At 39.3% G+C, this 21437-nt stretch overlaps 1 protein-coding gene across 1 annotated transcript in view; it reads right to left on the minus strand.

Annotated features, from left to right (window-relative positions):
• Window positions 1-21437, minus strand: part of dlgap2a (discs, large (Drosophila) homolog-associated protein 2a) — a 54352-nt gene that overhangs the window by 23710 nt on the left and 9205 nt on the right. Inside the window, exons 2-4 of the mRNA XM_067367078.1 lie at window positions 14153-14346; window positions 4953-5103; window positions 3919-4138 (exon numbers count right to left, since the gene is read on the minus strand). Coding sequence (XP_067223179.1) covers window positions 3919-4138; window positions 4953-5103; window positions 14153-14346 — 565 coding nt within the window. The remainder of the gene's footprint in view (window positions 1-3918; window positions 4139-4952; window positions 5104-14152; window positions 14347-21437) is intronic.

The following is a 21437-nucleotide window of genomic DNA, read 5'->3' on the forward strand; positions in this document are numbered from 1 at the left end:
TGACTTCAGGATCAAAGGTATCTGACTCAACTGAGCAGAGAACGGCAGAGTAGAGAGTCTCAGACTCCAGGGGAGCTGAGTCCACAGTGTCTGGCTGGATTGGGAAATTTATCATCGGGTCAGGAGAATCCACATTCTGGTCATCTTCCTCTTCAGAGTAGGACTCCGGGACGTTCATGGCACCACCTTCTTCAGCAAAAACCATGAATGTTTCCTTTTTGGACCACAAAACAAGAGTCTGAGTGTCTAGTTCATGTGCAGCTGGCTTTTGACAAGTAGGAAAATGAGGTTCAGGACTTGCTGGGTTTGATATGTCAGACTCTGTTCGAGATTCAGGCTCTGGAGTGGCAGGTTGGAGATAAATGGTGTCCAGTAGTTCTGGAAGGGGTGGCTCTTGTTCTGTAGACTCACGGGAATATTCATAGACAGTTTCTGGGGTTGGAGGGTTTGGCAGGGCTAGATCTACTGGACCTGGGCTTTGAGAGCCAGAAACATTGAGCTCAAGAGATTCTAAACTTGGCCATTTTAAGTCATGAAGATTCATAGAATCCGGGGTCATTGGACTCAGGACAACAGAGTCCAGTTCTAGGGATGTGAAGTCCATAGGTTCTTCGTCTGTATGACTCAACAATGGTTGCATGGATTCTAGAACTGACTGTTCCTGTGTAGACGTGCTACCAAGGTCCAGTGTATATGGACCAGGTTGTTCCGGAGTTTCTTGAGAGGGCCGATCAAGAGATTCTTCGGGTGGAGTGCCAGTATCATCCGGATCCAGTTTAGGCCACTGCAAACTGGCCAGGTTCACTAGTTCTACATTTGTGAAGTCTAAAACAACAGATTCCACATGCTCAGGAGTTGATGACTTTGTAAAGCAATACGATTCTACCTCTGGCACTGGTTCTGGGGGATCTGGAGGAGTCATGGAGTCCGAATCTAGATCAGGCCAACAAAGTGATGCCACATCAATAGGATCTGGAGGGGTAAGATTAGCAAAAGTAGGATCATCAATGTCTTCTAATTCAGAGTTGGGGTCAGTTTGAAAAAATGGCGAAGAGGCAGAGACCTGCAGGACATTTTTATCTGCAGGTTCTGAGGGAGACATGGATAAAACATTGGGATCAACTGGTGAGGGGCAGTTAACCGCTGCGTCTGCCGTGTTCTGCCGCACCAGTGTCTTGCTTCCTGCCTGGGTGCTGACAGACACTTGAGGAGCAGCTGTCTGGGTTTCCCTTACCCAGCTCGGTGACCAGGTGCTGTAATGTTGCGTGAAGGTGGAAAAGTTCCTGTTAAAGGCTCTGAGCTCTGTGCACAGATCCTTTCTGAGCTCGGCTAACTCCTTACGCATGGCTGACACATCCTCCCTCCACTGCTGGCTGATGGCCAGGGCCAGATCTGCCGTCTCCTGGACACTTGACTGAACAGGGCGCGGCCTGATGGGTGCGCTCGTTTTCAGCGGGGGTAACGAGGGACTCGTGGTGGGTGAGCCATTACCATAAAGGGTGCTGGATTCATCTCTTCTCCCGCGGAGGCCCGTATCCCCACAGGCCATGGAGGTTATGTCTGGCCCCTCGCTGAGTAAATTGTCCTCATTAAGCAAACCAGTGCCCTCCAGCACATCATTTCCCTCTGGAAGAAAAATATAAAAATGCCAGTGTATGTAATGTGCCCAGTGGTGAGGCCAGCTGGGGATTTGTGCTGTTTGCAGGCTCCATTTAGAGTTCAACCAAATATGTGTGAGCCAAAATAAGTTTCAGGCCAGATCAGGGTTAAATCTTTTTTGTGTGAATGATGTTATCACACAGGTCAGATCAAAATCTTACCAGTGCGATGCAGGGATATGGGAATTAATTATTTATAAGAGAAAGATTCAGAGAAGTATGAACACAATTTAAATGGAAGGGCTTTTTAAATTGTACAATTTGTTTTGAGTTTTGCTCAGTATGCAACAAACACAATCTCAACTCCCTGTACTTTAGGTGACGGGAGCTAGTTATTGATTTGAGTTATTGTGATCACGCTAGCAAACAGATCCCATTTTGACTCACAGCTTTTTTTCTCTGTTATTACTCTGCCTTCTCACTCCATCCTTTATTTGCATATTCATCTCTCAAAGCACAAAACAGAGAACTGAAGCCTGAGGACACCTGCAGGGGATAATAACAACGGCATCTCAGAGAGCATTATCAGGTCCCTCTGACAGAGCAGGTCTGTGCTTTGTGCCTTGAAAGGAGGCAATTGCGAGCAAAAGCTTTCAGTCTCTTTTTTTTGTGTGTGTGTGTGTCTCAGCAAAGCAGGTATGAACCCTATTGAACATGAGAGGTCCACTTTGACCCATCACTGACCAGGTCTTTACTGGGGGAATCATTGTCTTCAACCGGTACCTCGACACACAAACAGCCAAATTCAAACAAAAAAAAATTAGCTCATTGCTTTGGCAATGGTTTAACACATGCAATTTTGGGGATCAGTGATTATATTCTTTGAAATATTCCTTGCCCAGTCACTGTTGCAAAACATATATGAGACTTACTATAATGGATTTAGTCAAAATAAGCTCAAAATCAAGTGTTTTTAAAGAGACTCCCTTTGTTAGAAAGCCAATATTGCTCGTTATACTGTAAACATATTTCAGTGAGAAGGCAGTGCAAAAAAAAAAAAAAACGCCAGAGCATATTTACTCTATATTCTCTGTCTAAATTGTCCAGGGATTGGACTTTGATGCTCTTAATTAGATTTATTTAGACGGCTTGTTTCACCTCTGACCCTTAAACCATCTCAAAACTCAAACGCTCAAGCTCGGCTTCAGTTGCGGACCCTGTGGGAGAGAGAACTCAAAACTGATGCGTTTAAAACCAGCTTCCACAGCCGGAAGAGACAGTGAGAGAGAGGAAGAGAGAGAGAGGTAGAGACTAGGAGATGTGCGAGAGTGAGAAACAGAATGCCCACAGAGTGACAATCATCCGACTGAGAAACATTTTGGGATCGCAATACACACCACCTCTTGTCTCCATCAATGCTTTTCACCCCCTCCCTGTCTGTTAGCCAAGAGTCAACTGAGGCAGAAAATAGGACAAGGTAGAGATCCAAATTGAAAATCTTGAGAGACAAAACACACAGTGGAAGAATAAAAAAGGTCATCTTAATTTGGACACAATATTACAAAAAAGAAAAGAAGAAAAAATTGGATGTTTCACTTTTCACCATTTTATTTTTTTTGCCACAATATTTGGGGATTGAATTCAATAGGGTTCATATTCTTATGCTCTGAGGCACACCAGCACTTACCTCTGGGTTATGAAGCCATACACAAAACAATCACTCCGCTGTAAGCAGTTCACATGCATGCATGCCATGCTACATGTAATATGATGCATTCATTCAGACAGAATCATTTAGATGAACAGCATTTCCACTGATCTGAATCTAACTGAGAAACGCTATACTCTTCAATTCTTTCACAGGGTCCAGCATTTATGCTCTTAATAATGAAGTCATGCACATTTTAAATTCATGAAATTCATAAAATTATGTAATCACTGAGCTAAGCGCTCTTGTTTTTAAACTGACATTTTCTTAATTAAAATGCTCATTCATCATTTTGAAGGTTACAATTGTATTACCAGAAACCGTATTCATTAAAACTAACTCAGGTATGCCTTAAAGCTTTTAAGATCAGAATCAGACTATGTAAAATGTAGTTACTGTAGGTCAATGTAGTTAAAATGTAGGTCAAATTGTAAATAGCCCAAAAAAAAAAAAGTCCATCGTAATATAGAATATGTAGAGCTTTTGAACTATTTTTGGCTTGGTAAAGGCAAACCTAAGTCACTGAATACATTAAGTAAGTTGTCTGGAATACTGCCACTGCCACAACTCCTGCTTTGACACAAACGCAAGCCACAGACACAGTCCACTTACCTGTGGTGGACCTGATGGTGGAGGTGACAGTTGATGATGTCATGGAGGGGACGCAGTCGTCGTCCTGTGAGAATCCAGCCTGGATGGCTCGCAGGTAACTGTGGCTGCGTGTCCTGAAGCAGCCCGGCAAGTCCAAAGCATCCATGGCCTGAGACTCCACCTCGCTGAACACAGATTCACACACCGACTCAAACTGCCCATTAACCTCGGTCTCGCTCACCTGCAGAAACAGAAAATCCGAGACAATATATCTCAGCATGTTTCTTCTAAGCAACCATCCCTTATTTTTTTCATCTGGCTGCTTTCTTCCATTTCATGGCTTTATTTGCTGTTAGGCCTATATCTCTCCCTCAGTCCCTGTGTTCAGTCTAATCTTATCTACACAGGACTGTACAGTACGTGAGATAAGAACTGCGATATTGCCACGGCTTGAATCTCTGCAGATCAAACATTAAGACTTCCTGCAGAAGTCAGAGGAAATGAAATGCTTTCTGTAAATCCTTCCCGTTCCCGAGCAATACCTGCTTAGATTGACTCGAAAAATCTGAGATGAGCATCTTTACGATAAAGTGATATGTCTAGTCAAGCTGAACTTGTCTGATAGGATTCTTACTACCTATCAGATTCCCATTTAGCAATTTCTAAAATCTGAGATTGCCATCGAGTTCCATTGAAAGGGAATTATCCTCTAATGACCATAGCAAGCCACTGATGATGGCTAGAAAGCGAGAGTGAGTGTGTGTGCAAAATGGGGGTCTGGAGAAATAAAAACCATGTTGCAAGACCTCAAGAGAAATCAATACAACCCCCATTACTTCACTTTAAGAGAGAGATTTAGATGTTAGAGGCTGATAAATCTGGCTATTTAGAAACAGACAAACAGACTAACACTATATTGTATATAAATGGCAAAATGGGGCCTAAATCCTCTGTAAGTGTTGTGTTATTCTGCACTGATGACGTGTGTGTAAAACCCAAGATTACCTTGCTTGAGCTTTGTGAAAACGAGCAGATGTGACCCTCACCTGGCTGACTTGGCTGACGCAGCTGGCCTGGCTCAGGGTGCTGACCGCTCTCATGTAGCTCTGGTTCCTGGAGCGGAACTTCGGCGAGTTGTAGTTGGGAGACGGTTCCAGTGTGATGCTGGGATGGATTTCCCTAGAGGTCTGAAGATGGTAGCTTTGACTATATGCAGTGAGACATGCAGTGAAGATGACAATGAAAGGAAGAGAAGGTAATAAAAAAGAAAGTGAATTATATACAGTATCTATCTATCTATCTATCTATCTATCTATCTATCTATCTATCTATCTATCTATCTATCTATCTATCTATCTATCTATCTATCTATCTATATATCTATCTATCTATCTATCTATCTATCTATCTATCTATCTATCTATCTAATAACAACTAAGGATTACTACATAAAGGATCATGTAACATCTTTTACATTATTTATGTTTCCTTTACAGCCATCCTCTCTTTCTGATTCATCAATGCAACCTAAAATGGAATTTCAATTGGCTGTGCTGAAGCATTCAATCAATGCTAGAAAATTAAACATAATGCAAATTAGAAGCTACTTACAGTTTTTCCCAGTGGCTTTGGCACATTTCTCAGATCAGAACTGAAATTTTCAAAACTACTTGTTCAACCTCCATCTAGTCACTAGTACACATCATTAAAGCAGTTTCTCATTCTGTTGAACTAATTGCAAATGCTTTGGTACATTCATGCTACTGATTATGTACAATTGTCTGCCAATTCCTACATTATTAATTGCTAATGTCATGTTGATCAAAATGTATTATTTGGCTCTGTTGAAAAGTCATTAAATGCAAAATGGTTGACCTAGTTATCATAATGTGTCAAGTATATTATCTATACATTTCTATTAGACTTTTGTAAACTTGTCCTGAATTGATGAATTTTGCGGATGAATCCTGAATTTCACTAATGTATTCAGGGGAATGTAAAGCATTAGATCAACCAATGACACAACCAATTCTCTAAAGCAGCTAAAAGATGCATGTCCTCAATCTTCAACTGGAAAGCATATATAGACAGAGCACAAGCACAACACAAGAATTACAATTTCTAATAATGGAAGAACAACATGGAAACAAACAGGGTCAACAGTTGGGAAGAAGAAGAGAAGAATGTGTGGTAGAAAGGTACAGGGAGGCAAAACAGAGGAAGAGGCAAAGGACTTGCACGTTTCTGATGAAATAAGGGCCATTGTGAACTCAGTTATGACATTACATTGGGTTATGTGGGTCTAAAGGTGCAGCCAAACGTTGGGAGAACAACCTTTTCCTCAATCATTCAAGCATTTCGTAGACATAACAGGTATGTATGTCAACAATGTGCACTGTACTTTAACACTCTGTACACTGTACTCTAATGAGAGAGAGTAACATTTAGTTGTGGAAATATATATATATATATATATAGATAGATAGATAGATAGATAGATAGATAGATAGATAGATAGATAGATAGATAGATAGATAGATAGATAGATAGATAGATAGATAGAGAGAGAGAGAGAGAGAGAGAGAGAGAGAGAGAGTTTATTTATCCTGCTATATATAATACATAATGCACAAATTCCAGATGTATACCACATTATTATTTATTTTAATTTACTTATTTATTATGTTCTTAGTTTTACTTATTTAAATGTTCTTTCTGTTCTCATGTCATAAGTATATGTGTGTACCAAGAGCTCCTGAAGAAAACTACAACAAATTCATTGTGTGTTTGTGCACACCTGGTGAATAAAGCTCATTTTGATTCTGATTCTGATACTTCATATTGCATTTTTACACTTACAGTAGAATATTATACTTGCTTTACACTTGCAGTATATAGTAGGCTAAATTAACTTTATACAGATACATACTATATCACACACATACACATGAATGAATAAATAAATACGGTGTATGTATATAGTCTTGTCTTTTTCATTTATCACTAGGACATTTACAGTAATTTGTTGACAGACCAACAGTAAAAGTAACAGTGAATCCTGTCTTTTGCGATCAATATCTCATATACAGTAATGTGTCCATTTGTACTGTTAAAGTTGATATTTGCCATACAGAAAAAGTGCAGTCTTGTGCAGTTTCAATCACTGCCATCAAAACCATAGCCATAGTTTACATTTGAAAATGCTGACAGTGTACACTGTTATATTGACAACATGGCTAAGCATTTTGACTATCTTTTTCGAGAACAATGACACAAGGACTTGTCATTCTGATGACACTGATATGTTCATTGACATAAATACTTGCTTTTGAGAGACTGAGGATTTTGAGTAAGTTCAATTCAGTGTGCTGTTTGTACAAATTGTTTCGAGAAATGAACATACTGTTTTGCAAATTGTAAGGATGATTCGAGAAGTGTGCCAAAGCAACTGAGAAAAACTGTAACAAGCCACTGTACCTGTGCATTCAATACTACCAAGAAGAAAAAAAAACACCACATGACTCCACAAAATATAAAGACGGAGGAAAGGGAAAAAAAGAGAAATTCTATTTTAGTTAATCATTCAAAATAACCCTAAGAGTTGTATTTTCTGAATAGGTACTCTATAGAACTCTATAGAAACTCTATAAAACCTAAAAAAAATTACACGACTTGAAGTTTATGATAAGATCAGAAGACTTTTATTTTCTAAGCATGCCTCAAAGTCTACACTACTTTTAGTAGTTTTGAGCAGTTAAGTGTGTGTGTGTCTATATTCATATTCACCTTAAATCTGCGGTGATATTGGTGAGGTATTTGACCATGTTTCGGCTTGACTTGTCCAGACGGTACGAGCTGTGAACAGAGGTGAGACACGTTTTAGGGCTGAAAGAAAGATTGAATCAACCAACAAGTTGAGTTTTGGAGAAAATCAAAATGGTGAAAATAAAAGTTAATAAAATAGTTTCAAACTCTGGTCATGTCTATTGAAGTTTGGTATTAGTTGAATAATCTTTCCCGCACAATTCACACTGCAGCTATTCCCCTCTAGGAATATAATCACACTTTCTCCCACTCTCTCTCAACTCCAATCTCCTGAGATCTGCAGAAATGTGCACACAAACACATTCCTGAACGCTCAGTGTAGACCGTGGTGACATTTCTGATGTGAGATTCTGCTGGGCAAGTAAGAAACAGACCACACAATCACAGCTCAAATGATTACCATTCAGCTATTGTTTAGCTGCTGGAGAGCCAACAGATAAAACCAAGGCTCATTGTAATCTGAGATCTTAGGAAGAAAACATGATTGTAGTGTTTGCCGATGAAGTTACAGAGCGAGAAGCGACTGTTCATGAAGCGGGGACAGATTTGATGCTGCTTTTGGTGATTCTTGAGCTCTGAGCTCTAAAAATCAATACAATCAATGTGTCTCCCTCTGTTTGCACGGTGTGCATGCCTCTCTGCTGCTGCGAGGATGATTTCTAAGGATCTGCCTCATGCTGTAACTACAACACATTCTAAACCTCCACAGCTAAACTGCAAAGGGCAGATGTTCAGCATGTGTAAGCTCAACACTGCAGGGAGCTTCATTAGAGCTGTATCATGTATTAAGTTATTTTGAATCTTTTTAAAATAGTGAAGAAAAATGTGGGACTTTACGATGCATTACTTTGCCAACACGAACACAAAGGGGGTCATTAAATGAACTTTTCGTAATGTTCCCAGCAGGTTGTTAAAAATCTAAGCATATTACAAATATACTGAGAGATTGCAAAGGACTCTAAAGCAGTTGTGAGTGGGCTGTACTCATGTCATGGTGCCATTCAAATGTGTGGTTGGTCGACAACACTGCACTGTACAGTTTTGTATTGAACTGATGATCTTAAATAACACTGATAAGTGATGAGCCCTTCAGAAGGTCAGTGTATGTCATCATTTTCTTGAGCTGCTGTTGGCTGTGTGTCGTCAGCACTCTCTTACAGTCTTCCCATATTCTCTGAGGATTTCCATCAGTGGGTCTGGGCCACGCAGAGATAAATGATGCTGTCTTGAGTGATCAGCTTGCATGCCAGCTAAAGGCTTACCATGCTTTGATATGTTGTCACTGCGTCATGACACCCCCTGCCATTCCAAGTCTGCACTGTTGCATCAGAATGTACTTTTCTTTCCTTAGTAGAAAATGTAGCATTCATTCTGTTCCAAAAGGTAGTGAGCCAACCTCCAGCATTTTAACACTGCAAAGTTGTTCTAAAAAGATATTGCTACATTTATATCATTTTTAAAATTGAATAAAACAAAATTATAAATACAAATTTTAAAATTATCTTTGAGCAATCTGCTAGTGGTGTGCATGCTTCTGTTTTGTGTTTTTTATAATTATAAACATACAAGAAACAACATTGCTGTCAGAGTTATGTTCAGTTTCATTGTGTTTTGGTTTCCTGTATAATCCTTTCTCCTTACCCTTGTTAGTTTCCTTGGTTTCTCATGAGTTAATGATTACAAGTAGAAGTACTCCCTGTTTTGTTCAGTTCTTTGTCAATGATTGTTAACATTATGTGTCAAAAAAGTTTGTTTCTCCTGAGATTCTCCTACATATTTCTGTTGTTGGATTGAAGGCGATTTAGACTGATTTCTGGTGTTCTTCGTGTTGGCTTACCACCAGACCGTTACAGAATCACTAACCCTCAAAAAGAGTAAAAATATGCAAGACGGATGAACGCTGGAGGAATATGTGGAGGTCTATCCACAACTTTACAACAAGTCGTGAGACCCTGAAAGAGCTCTACTGGAGCGGGATGGACGAAATCTTCAGCCAGATGCTGCTGTTGGGGGAGGATAGCCGTCCTTTTCCAAGAACGACGCCATCAGCACCTCATATCACCAGCAGTCATCTCTCTGCCTGCTCCAGAAAGGAGCCAGCCCGGAGTGTCCTGATAAAGCACAGAGATCCACACAACGGATCCAGAGATGATGCCCGAGCCCGCCATGGACCATGAGCTTGAACCCCCTCCATCCCCCTGGAGCCTGAGAGGGTCGCCGCACCCGTCCCAAGGCTGGTGAGACAGTACTCCATTGAGCCAGTAGAGGAGTGCTGGCTCGTCAATTTTACCACAGAGTCATTACCCATCCATGTCTTTACCACGGACCCATCCCTCTCCACTGGACACTACATCATAGATGACCCGATCACACTTAATATCCTGCCCACCCCATTGTCATCATCCTCACCGCTGACTAATTCCCTGGATTTACCTACTCCACTGATGTCTCATATCTCTTTGGCTCATCTCTCTCAGCTGACTACCTCTAGATTTTCGGCGCCACTTTGGACCACTTCACCACCAGCTTGACGTTGTGAGGTGGATCTCCTGGCAGCACATAGGGCCTCCAGGCCCATGTCTCCATGTCGGCCTGTCAGCCCTTCGGCTCTGCGCTCCCTCAGCTCTGCAAAGGTCTGCGGCTCAGCCCTCCAGCTTCACTGGAATCCTCCTTCCCTTCGTTTCCATCTTGGTCCTCACTCCCAGTTCCCTCCCTGGTCCCTCAAGTCAGCGGCAATGTCGGCCCGGGCTGTTGTCCCTGTGGTTTCACTGTGATCTCCACCTTGCTCAGCACTGGCTCCATCGATTGGCCTCAAGGCCCCATCTAGGACACTTGTTATGACTCCACCTTGGCTCCTACCTCTGTCAGCTCTGCCAGATTATGGTCCTCAGCAGTCCCTTATCCTTCTCCAGAGCCCCCACCCTCCCTCCATTGTTGTACTGTTTACGCTGTAGGGTTCTCCTATGTATTTCTGTTGTTGGATGAAAGATGATTTAGACTGAATTCTGGTGTTCTTCATGTTGGCTTACCACCAGATCATTACAATTGGGAAATATTTAAATTATATATAAGGTATATATATATGGTGTCTATAATTTTTTCTTATTTTTTTGAGTTTTAAAAGAAGTATTTTATTTGATAAAAAATAGAAAAACAGAATTAGTATGAAACATTATTATAATTGATAATGGAGGCAAAGCTGGATTTTCAGCAGTGAGCAATGTAAAATTTCCTTGTTAAATAACACTATTAATTTTTTGGGGGCAAGTTTTGAAACAGAGACATGCGCAGACATGCGCAGCTAAGGCAGCTGACTTGTTGCCTCGCTGCCTTATCAGGCAATGACTTTGTAGGCAGTGTTTGCGCATGAAGACACCACACAAAACTGATTTCAGACAGACTTCTGAAGCAGCGTAATGATTTTCAACAAAATAAAGAGAGCTTTAGTGATAACTAAGCGAATACTGTATTTAATTACTAAAAGAGTAATTACTAGAAATGTAAAAAAAAGTGGAAAATATTGGTAAAAAATGTACATTTACACACAAACTGACCACCAACCACAATTTTCAGATGCCATATTTATTTTTTAGTTCAACTGTCATGGAATGGAATGAACAGGATTGTGGGATATCAAGGGCAATATTCATCTATGCAGTTTTCAAAAATCCATTAGATATAGGTCTCTCAGTAGACAGGATACTTTGAGTAGAACTATCATTGGATTCGGACATGCCTTGTTGCCTTCCTATCTCTGTATGCTGCCTGCAGAGGCAGCATTTCTCAGCTCTTGGAAGCAGCCATTATGCCTTCAGCTTATCAGTAATCTACAATCAGTAAGGGCAATCAGAAATGCTTAAGCATGCATCACATAAGATGGAAGACCAACAAGAGCATATTTAGGCAGACTGCTGGCCTACAATATAATCCTGCACATGTTGTTTGGAGCTGATCAGATGGCCTGTTTGAATCTTAAGCTTATCTTCTCAAGTCTGATTTTCATAACAGAAAGCAACAATGGGTGACTCATTTCCTGTAGATTCAATAGCTCGGTTTGGATAGACAAAAAGTGTCAAAACATGACCCAACATTTAGTTTGGATTGTGTGCAGAATCATCTCTAGAGTGACCATTGGAACATGGACCATATTCATTCTCCAAAAGAGTGAGCGTTACATGCTAGCTGTAAAAAAAATTGAAGACAGATTAAACTAATCTTGATAATTAAAATGACTTAATGGAAGTGCTAAATAACATAATAATAGAAATAATAAATGAAATAAAAAAAATAAAAAATAAAAATGCTGTTTCCACAGCTATTAGTTAAAGGTATACTATGTAATAGTATACCCCCCCCCCCCCCCCCCAAAAAAAAACACACACACAAAAAAAAAAAATTGAAATCAATACATTCAATACAATCAATACATTGTCTATCTTTTTTCCAAAACATGTTTTTGTCTGTATATATATATATTTATTCATTTTTGCAGGATAATGAATACATGCATCTCTTTTCGTATACGTCTACTTAGACACAACTCAGGTAGTCACAATGAGCAAGAAAGCTTAACATGGAACATGCTAAATTTCAAACGTCCTGGGAATCACCCATTTAAAAAAAAAATGAGAACGTGACAGAGCTTTTCAGAAATGGCAAGAACTGAGGGATTTGAAATGTTGTAAAAGTGATGCCGTTTTTATTACTCAACAGGTGAGTAAGGTACTGTATTTTATTGAACAGATAATATTTAGCTCTCTAACGGAGTTCACTGTAAAGCATTATCGATTGTGAAGGTATTTAATTTCATTATGGTTGTTGTAGCGCTATGCTGGAATTTATTTTCAAGGAACTAGCGCATCTATTAATGGGTTTAGCTACAGTAATGTCTTCAGCTAAGTAGTCTGAGATCCCTTCCATCTAAAGTGGTTATATCAAAACAATGTTCTTCTGCAAAATGCATGCAGTTTTGTTTTTTAACCAACAGAGGGCTAAAGGTTACATAGTATCCCTTTAAAATAGTAATTTACTGTCTTCTACAATCAGAATGCAGTTAGCAAAAGTAGTTCTTACTGCTCTTAAAGGTCATTGGCGTTCTGCTGCGCATGAAGAGAGCTTTACAGATAAGTATATTCTTCTTGGTAGAGATTACATTTCAACACCTTTATACATGAATCACAGTCATGTACTTAAGACAGATTTTAACACTTTATATACTTAGATCTAACCCATAAAGGTATTAATTTATGTCCTGCTTCTTTTCTTAAGATGGCAAAAAAAAAAAAAAGCACTCTGGAGAATGAATGAGGTCTACTTTTTTTTTAAAGGAGCTGTGAAATTCTCAAAAGCAGCCAGTACTAATTGTTACCTGAATGTGGTGCTAACTTGCACTGTAGCTAGATATAATGGGGCACATCTTTATGTGGAATCCCTGCCGCCTTACAATCTTAATACTGTATAAATATACTTTTTCATAATACACAATGAATGCACTGTTCCATGCACCTACTCATGGGAAGAGCTCATTTGATGTGCTACACTCTCTTTCATTAGATGTACTTTAAGAGAGGCAGTCTTGCCAAATCTATAACATCATGTTTCAGAGCTTTGCATAATGGAGTACAGGCCCTGTAATACAGAGCAGAAAATAATCCTCACGTCTGGGGGAGAACAAAGGCACCAGGTGGTATTATGTGAGAGAGCGGGTGCAGTGTAACAGGAATATCCCAAAATTTAATGCTGTCTGAAAATGGAACGATATCTGGAATGTTTACAAAGACTAAGAGAAAATATTCAAAATTTATATAAGTGAAACAAAATGAACATGACTTCTTTGTTGCAGATAATACTGAAAGTTTAGCCTATTTGTGATGTATATTTAGCATTCGGCATTCAAATTCAGTGCCCGACATGACCAGCAGACTGTAGAATGCTCTTGCTTTAGTCAGAGATGTCTGACTCACAGTTGCTTTCTGTAATAGACAGCATTGCTTTTTGATATGAAGACGCAGACACAGTGAGTTCAGTTGCACCAGGTGTCAACGTGTACTAAATCACTTTCAGCAGCTCGTCTCTAAGATTATATGTGTGTTTGTCATCTTAATTGCTTCAGTGTTTCACTCAAATGTACCGATATTGCTAAACGCCAGTTTAAAGTGGTAAACCAGGCTGTACCATTTTCATACCCAGACAGTCTATAATGTACAATCTGTGACTGCATATCTTTTATGATGGCTCATGAAAAACTCATCTGCATATTCAACAAAAAGGATCTCACATGTTGCAGAATGTGGGCCCCCGTGATTATGGATAAATAACTGGTTAATGATTGCATGCCTGTTTTCTGCTTTATGACTTTTTGCATTAATCACTCTAATCTCTGATTAGATGGGGTTTTTAATGAGATTCATGGGCTGATCAAAGTTCCTACCTCTGGTCTGAAAGTTGTCTCTGCAGTACGGATTTGACAAGCGCGTCGGGTCGCACGCTTTTCTGCGGGGAGTTTTTAGGGCTGCCGTCGGAGTCTCCGCTGTCCTGATCGCCCATGGCTTTAACATAACTGCTGCTCCGCATCCTTCTGCATGGGATCTCCTCATCTCTCCCTCCCCATTCATCCTGAGGGACCTGTACGTAGACACATACTGTTTTCATATAACGGATATATAATTCTAAGTTATTAAAGCATAGACACCTGCCTCACATGCATATACACTATATTGCCAAAAGTATTGGGACACCCCTCCAAATCATTGAATTCAGGTGTTCCAATCACTTCCATGGCCACAGGTGTATGAATTCAAGCACCTAGGCATGCAGACTGCTTCTACAAACATTTGTGAAAGAATGGGTTGCTCTCAGGAGCTCAGTGAATTCAAGCGTGGTATTGTGATAGGTTGCCACCTGTGCAATAAGTCCATTCGTGAAATTTCTTCACTACTAAATATTCCATGGTCAACTGTTAGTGGTATCATAACAAAGTGGAAGCAATTAGGAACAACAGCAACTCAGCCACGAAGTGGTAGGCCACGTAAAATCACAGAGCGGGGTCAGCGCATGCTGAGGCACACAGTGCGCAGAAGTCGCCAAATTTCTGCAGTCAATAGCTACAGACCTCCAAACTTCATGTGGCCTTCAGATTAGCTCAAGAACAGTGTGTAGAGAGCTTCATGGAATGGGTTTCCATGGCCGAGCAGCTGCATCCAAACCTTACATCAAGTGCAATGCAAAGCGTCGGATGCAGTGGTGTAAAGCACGCCATCACTGGACTCTAGAGCAGTGGAGACGTGTTCTCTGGAGTGACGCATCACACTTCTCTGTCTGGCAATCCGATGGACGAGTCTGGGTTTGGCGGTTGCCAGGAGAACGGTACTTGCCTGACTGCATTGTGCCAAGTGTAAAGTTTGGTGGAGGGGGGATTATGGTGTGTGGTTGTTTTTCAGGTGTTGGGCTTGACCCCTTAGCTCCAGTGAAAGGAACTCTTAATGCTTCAGCATATCAAGACATTTTGGACAATTTCATGCTCCCAACTATGTGGCAACAGTTTGGGGATGGCCCCTTTCTGTTCCAACATAAAGCAAGGTCCATAAAGATATGGATGAGCGAGTTTGGTGTGGAGGAACTTGACTGGCTTTACCTCAACCCAATAGAACACCTTTGGGATGAATTAGAGCGGAGACTGCGAGCCAGACCTTCTCGCCAACATCACTGCCTGACCTCACAAATGCGTTTCTAGAAGAATGGTCAAAAATTCCCATAAACACACTCCAAAACCTTGTGGAAAGCCTTCCCAGAAGAGTTGAGACTGTTATAGCTGCAAAGGGTGGGCCAACTCCATATGAAACCATATGGATTAAAAATGGGATGTCATTAAAGTTAATGTGCATGTAAAGGCAGGTGTCCCAAAACTTTTGGCAATATAGTGTATATGGTCACAAAATACTGTATGTTTGACGAAAGAATAAGAAAGATACACTGCCCTCCAAAAGTTTGAAAACACCCCTGGCAAAGTGTGTGTGGCGAGGGGGGCGTGGTTTAGCGGGGTCTGCAACAGGTGTTCGTGATTTACATTCAACCCGTTCAATCACCGCACATCCCCAAACACTCCCTCCTGTTGCAGACCCCGCTAAACCACGCCCCCCTCGCCACAGTGTGGTTTTGGACAATATCAAGTCAAGTCACCTTTATATAGCGCTTTTTACAATGCAGATTGTGTCAAAGCAGCTTTACATTGATAACTGGTATATAATTTTGGCTGCACAGCAGCTGTTAAAGAATAGTGTCAATGCAGGCAGATAAAAGCACTGTTGAATATCAAATGTCAAGTCAAATGTCAAGTGTCCCCAACTAAGAAAGCCAAAGGTGACAGAGGCAAGATATCAGCATAAATCCTTATAAATTTTTGGTGCAAATACATTAAAGTAACTTGACATCATCATTGAAGACCAGCAATAATAATTTTCATTTTGATTACATAATAATGGCAATATATACATGTCAAAGTCAGACACCCTTTGCCAGCTGTGATGCCTGGTTACTGGTTTAAACTTGGCCCAGGTTTGTAAAAGATTTTTGAGTCCGCACACCTTAATAGCTTCAACAATTGATTGTCAATTACGTTTAGAATACAATGAACCAATCAGAACCCAGTTTAGGTCAGATAGCTGCTAATGGTGGATATTTTGATGAATCGAAAAAAGTTTTTTCTATGTATAAACTGTTTATGTAATACAATATGATTTCATAGTTTGTGTTGTCCCTTATCAGGGCAAAATTATCATAAATTAAAAAGGATTCATGCCAATATTGTCCAAACCCCACTTTTCTAGGGCATTTCCAAACTTTTGGAGGGCAGTGTAGAGTTGTTAGCAAATCTAACATTTCCAGCAAACTGAATGTAACATGTCAGATGCTTTGCTTGTTTGGAAACCAAAAGGCAGCAGTTTCTGCGACAAGGAAATAGTTTGTTGTCCTATTAGCTTTTTAAAACATTACACACACAAATCCCATGTTTTTGCTGTAAAACTGTTATAAGTTAAAGGGTTAGTTCACCCAAAAATGAAAATTCTGTCATTAATTACTCACCCTCATGTCATTCCCAATCCGTAAGACCTTCGTTCATCTTTGGAACACAAATTAAGATATTTTTGATGAAATCCGAGATCTTTCTGACCTCTAATAGACTGCAACATTATAGTAAAGACATAGTTAAAATAGTCCATGTAACTACAATGGTTCAACCTTTATGTTATGAAGTGAAGAGAATATTTTTGTGCACAAACAAAACAAAAAAAACAAAAATAACTACTTTATTCAACAATCTCTTCTCTTCTACGTCAGTAAACACAGCGCAGCGCTTCCGTGTTCTACGTCAGAACGCCGGCTCATTATTGGCCGGCTCCTGCATTCAGCATCTCATGCATTTGAAGAAGTTGTTGAATAAAGTTGCTATTTTTGTTTGTTTTTGAGCACAAAAAGTATTCTCGACGCTTCGTAACATTAAGGTTGAACCACTTTAGTCACATGGACTATTTTAACAATGTCTTTATTACCTTTCTGGGGCTTGAAAGTGTTAATAACATTGCAATCTATCGGAGGACATTAAGCTCACAGATTTTCATCAAAAATATTTTAATTTGTGTTCTGAAGATGAACAAAGGTCTTACGGTTGTGGAACGACATGAGGGTGAGTAATTAATGACAGAATTTTCATTTTTGGGAGAACTAATTCTTTAGATAAACTGTTATAATTAACATACCCAGACAAGTAAACAATCTTTCACTTCTTTTACACAAAATTAAGTCAAGTTCAACCATTCAACACTGTTGCTCAAGTTATAAAAAATAAATCAAATATTTATTTTAATTTTTGGGACATATAAGTCAAAATAACACATCAATAGCTATTAAACAATTTATTTTAGACCCTTTTCATGGAAAGTTCTAGAAAAGTTGGTTTAGGAACTGACTTAGAGAAAAATAGTGAAAAAGTGAAAAGGGAGCATATTAAATATGTCAGTTTACTAAGCAGCCAGCAAGACCAAGGAAATAAGAACAGCGTATGCAGTAAACGGCCGGATGCTCATTAAAACAGACTCCAACACAATTCATTGCCAACACCGCTGACATAGTGACATTGTCACGACTGCTATCCATCACCTATACCGGCTGACATTTACTTCTTGGCACTATCCCCAAGAACATCTTCACAGAAACCACATATCACAGACTATCTTTACATTTGGACAGTGACTGAGTAATATTACCATTGTTGTCATGATCTTGTGTACTTAATGACTCTCTTCTTATGAATGAACAATGTCTCATTGAGGCCTGATAAGTGACTAACGGATCACATGACAGAAACAAGGCACTGACATATTTATGACATGTTGTCCTTTCACACTAGCAGAGAACAATTTTGTCACCTAGCAACCGTCCTCATCCTCATAACCTTCAGAACGCTACTTTACATTAGTATTCTGAAAAAACATCCTCTCAGAGCAATACATCTCTACATTTTTATAGGCCAAGAGATGAATACATTATAACATAGTGACAGAAGAACTCTACAATTCTCTAACATGAATGTTTTTTTTGTTTTTTTTACTTCTGTTGTTCAAAAAAAATTTTCCTCAGTGGAACAAAAAAGGAGGATTTTGAAGAACTATGCTGGTCACTCTTTTCCATGTAATTACACTGAAGTGATACTGGAGATTTCAAGCTTTCAAAAGGAACCCAAAATCACCTTAAAAGTGATCCACATGACATTCCATGTCTTCTAAAGTCATTTGATAGGTTTGCATAAAAAGCAACCTTAAATTTAATTTGTTATTCACTGAAGATCTTCTTGAACATTCATGAAAGTTCACACAATTTATTCTTTTTAATAAATTGGTTGATATAGACTAAAGTTTAGGGTAAGATTTTAAGTCCCCTTGTGGTGAAAATCAAGTTTTCGATGTTGTTTATATGTCTATGTGGTGCATGAGCACAGTATCGGGCCCAATTCTGATACTGATATCAGTGCATCCCTACTTTTGACATTATTAAAAAAAATTAGTGTATCAAAGTACACAATTATTAGTCAATGCAACACATTTCATTAAGGATTTGAACCAACTGAACCAGGGTATATGACATTTAAAATAAAACAGCTTGATTAACTCTGTGTCCTTTTAACAAAACCTTTTGTTTATCATCCAGCCTCTCATCCAGATCACAGGGGGCACATTTCAATGGCCTTGTGGGTCTTTAGCATTCTGCGAGAAGAATGATTCTGATCCAGGAGTCAATGAAAATTAGTAAATGTCACGGACACCCTCGTACACACACGCACACATGTCCACACACACACACACACACACACACACACACACACACACACACACACACACACACACACACACACACACACACACACACACACACACACACACACACACACACACACACACACACACACACACACACACACACACACACACACCTCACATAATCCATAGAAGTCTTTAGGTTAATTAAGTCTTGAAGGAGTTTGATATTTTTAGACATTTAATTAACCAAAAACGCCAGAGGACAAACACAATCTGTGGTGTAAAACTCTTGATAAATCACTGAGATTTGAGTCCCCCTCCCCCAGTATGGATGGCCCGTATGACGAGGGCTGTACACAGTGTGACACATAGGCTATGTCGCATGTGCTCTGTGCGATTAATCAATTTGCCACAGTAGCATGTGTGCGATACAGTTTTGCTTGTGTGTGAGACAGAGCCACTGTGTGAAGTGATCATTTGTTGTGTGCTTGTTTGAGTGAGGTTAATCTAATGCTGCATGATTAACCAAAATCGTGATTTGACTTAGTGCTATCATGAAGTCGCAAAGGCTGTGATTTTTAATTAAATGCATATATGTGCAGCGGGTTTCACGATTGATTGGTTGGTTTGATTGGTTCTTGTAAATGCTGTTGTCCAACAAAAGAGAACATTTAATGACGTTTTTACTGCAAACTCACTTCATAACGTCATTCAAGTGTTTGAAATGACTTGCTTTTGTGATCTGATGTGGCTTCATATCATAGAATGAGGCAAAATTATATAATTTTATAGTATTCTTTACAGTGATTAAGTCTATGTTGATTAGCACTGCATTATAAATGTACTTTATTCTTATGAAAATGCCAAAGATGTCTAAAAGAACATAGATAAACTACATATTATTGCAATTGTATGTTTATTGTCTTCATGTTTCTTCAGTCAAAATGTCTCTATCTGCATTTTATTCTGCTACTGCTACTTTGTCCATAAGGAATTTCCTGTTTTATGACTTCTGTGTCTCTCACTTGTGGACTTTCAGCACAAGGGCGCCCTCCGGCTACCAGTATGAATGAAACAGACTGCTCACAGTCACAATAGCCTATTTTAGGTAAAAATTAAATAATAATACTTCTCTCTAAAGAAATTTGAATTAAACATATGCAAACCCATAGATTTTTCTCCAGTGTAGAGAACTGTACAAGACTTTTCTCTCTACCAGTGGATGCTTTCCTGTCAAAAATGAATAAATTACAATCACAGATTTTTATCATTATAATTTAGTATTTTATAATAAAACTTTAGACCTTTTTAATGATTTATAAGAAAATTATTAGGTATTTTAAAGGTGCCCTAGAATTAAAAATTGAATTTATCTTGGCATAGTTCAATAACAAGAGTTCAGTACATGGAAATGACAACAGTGAGTCTCAAACTCCATTGTTTCCTCCTTCTTATATAAATCTCATTTGTTTAAAAAACCTCAGAAGAACAGGCGAATCTCAACATAACACCGACTGTTACGTAACAGTCGGGATCATTAATATGTACGGCCCCAATATTTGCATGTGCCAGCTCATGTTCAAGGCATTAGACAAGGGCAGGATGTCTGGATGTGCACAGCTGAATCATCAGACTAGGCAAGCAAGCAAGGACAACAGCAAAAAATGGCAGATGGAGCAATAATAACTGACATGATCCATGATATCATGATATTTTTAGTGATATTTGTTAATTTGTCTTTCTAAATGTTTCGTTAGCATGTTGCTAATGTACTGTTAAATGTGGTTAAAGTTACCATCGTTTCTTACTGTATTCACGGAGACAAGACTGTCGTTAATTTCATTTTTTAAACACAGTCTGTATAATTCATAAACACAACTTCATTCTTTATAAATCTCTCCAACAGTGTGTAATGTTAGCTTTAGCCACGGAGCACTATCAAACTCATTCAGAATCAAATGTAAACATCCAAATAAATACAATACTTACACGATTAGACATGCTGCATGACGAACACTTTGTAAAGATCCATTTTGAGGGTTATATTAGGTGTGTGAACTTTGTTTATGCGTTTTAAGGCAGTCGCGAGCTCTGTGGGCGGGGAGCACTAGAATTTAAAGGGGCCGCGCAGGCTGAATCGGTGCATATTTAATGATGCCCCAAAATAGGCAGTTAAAAAAAATCTATGGGGTATTTTGAGCTGAAACTTCACAGACACATTCAGGGGACACCTTAGACTTATATTACATCTTTTGAAAACACGTTCTACGGCACCTTTAAGTGCTTAACCAAAATCGATGGATGTTGTTTGGATTGTGATTAGTGATGGGCAATATAAACAAAATTGACTTAATGTTAAGCAAAAGGGTTTTTTGTTCCTGCAGCTGCCATTTTTGGCAAATA

This window comes from Chanodichthys erythropterus, chromosome 18, assembly GCF_024489055.1.
Source record: "Chanodichthys erythropterus isolate Z2021 chromosome 18, ASM2448905v1, whole genome shotgun sequence".
Taxonomy (NCBI): domain Eukaryota; kingdom Metazoa; phylum Chordata; class Actinopteri; order Cypriniformes; family Xenocyprididae; genus Chanodichthys; species Chanodichthys erythropterus.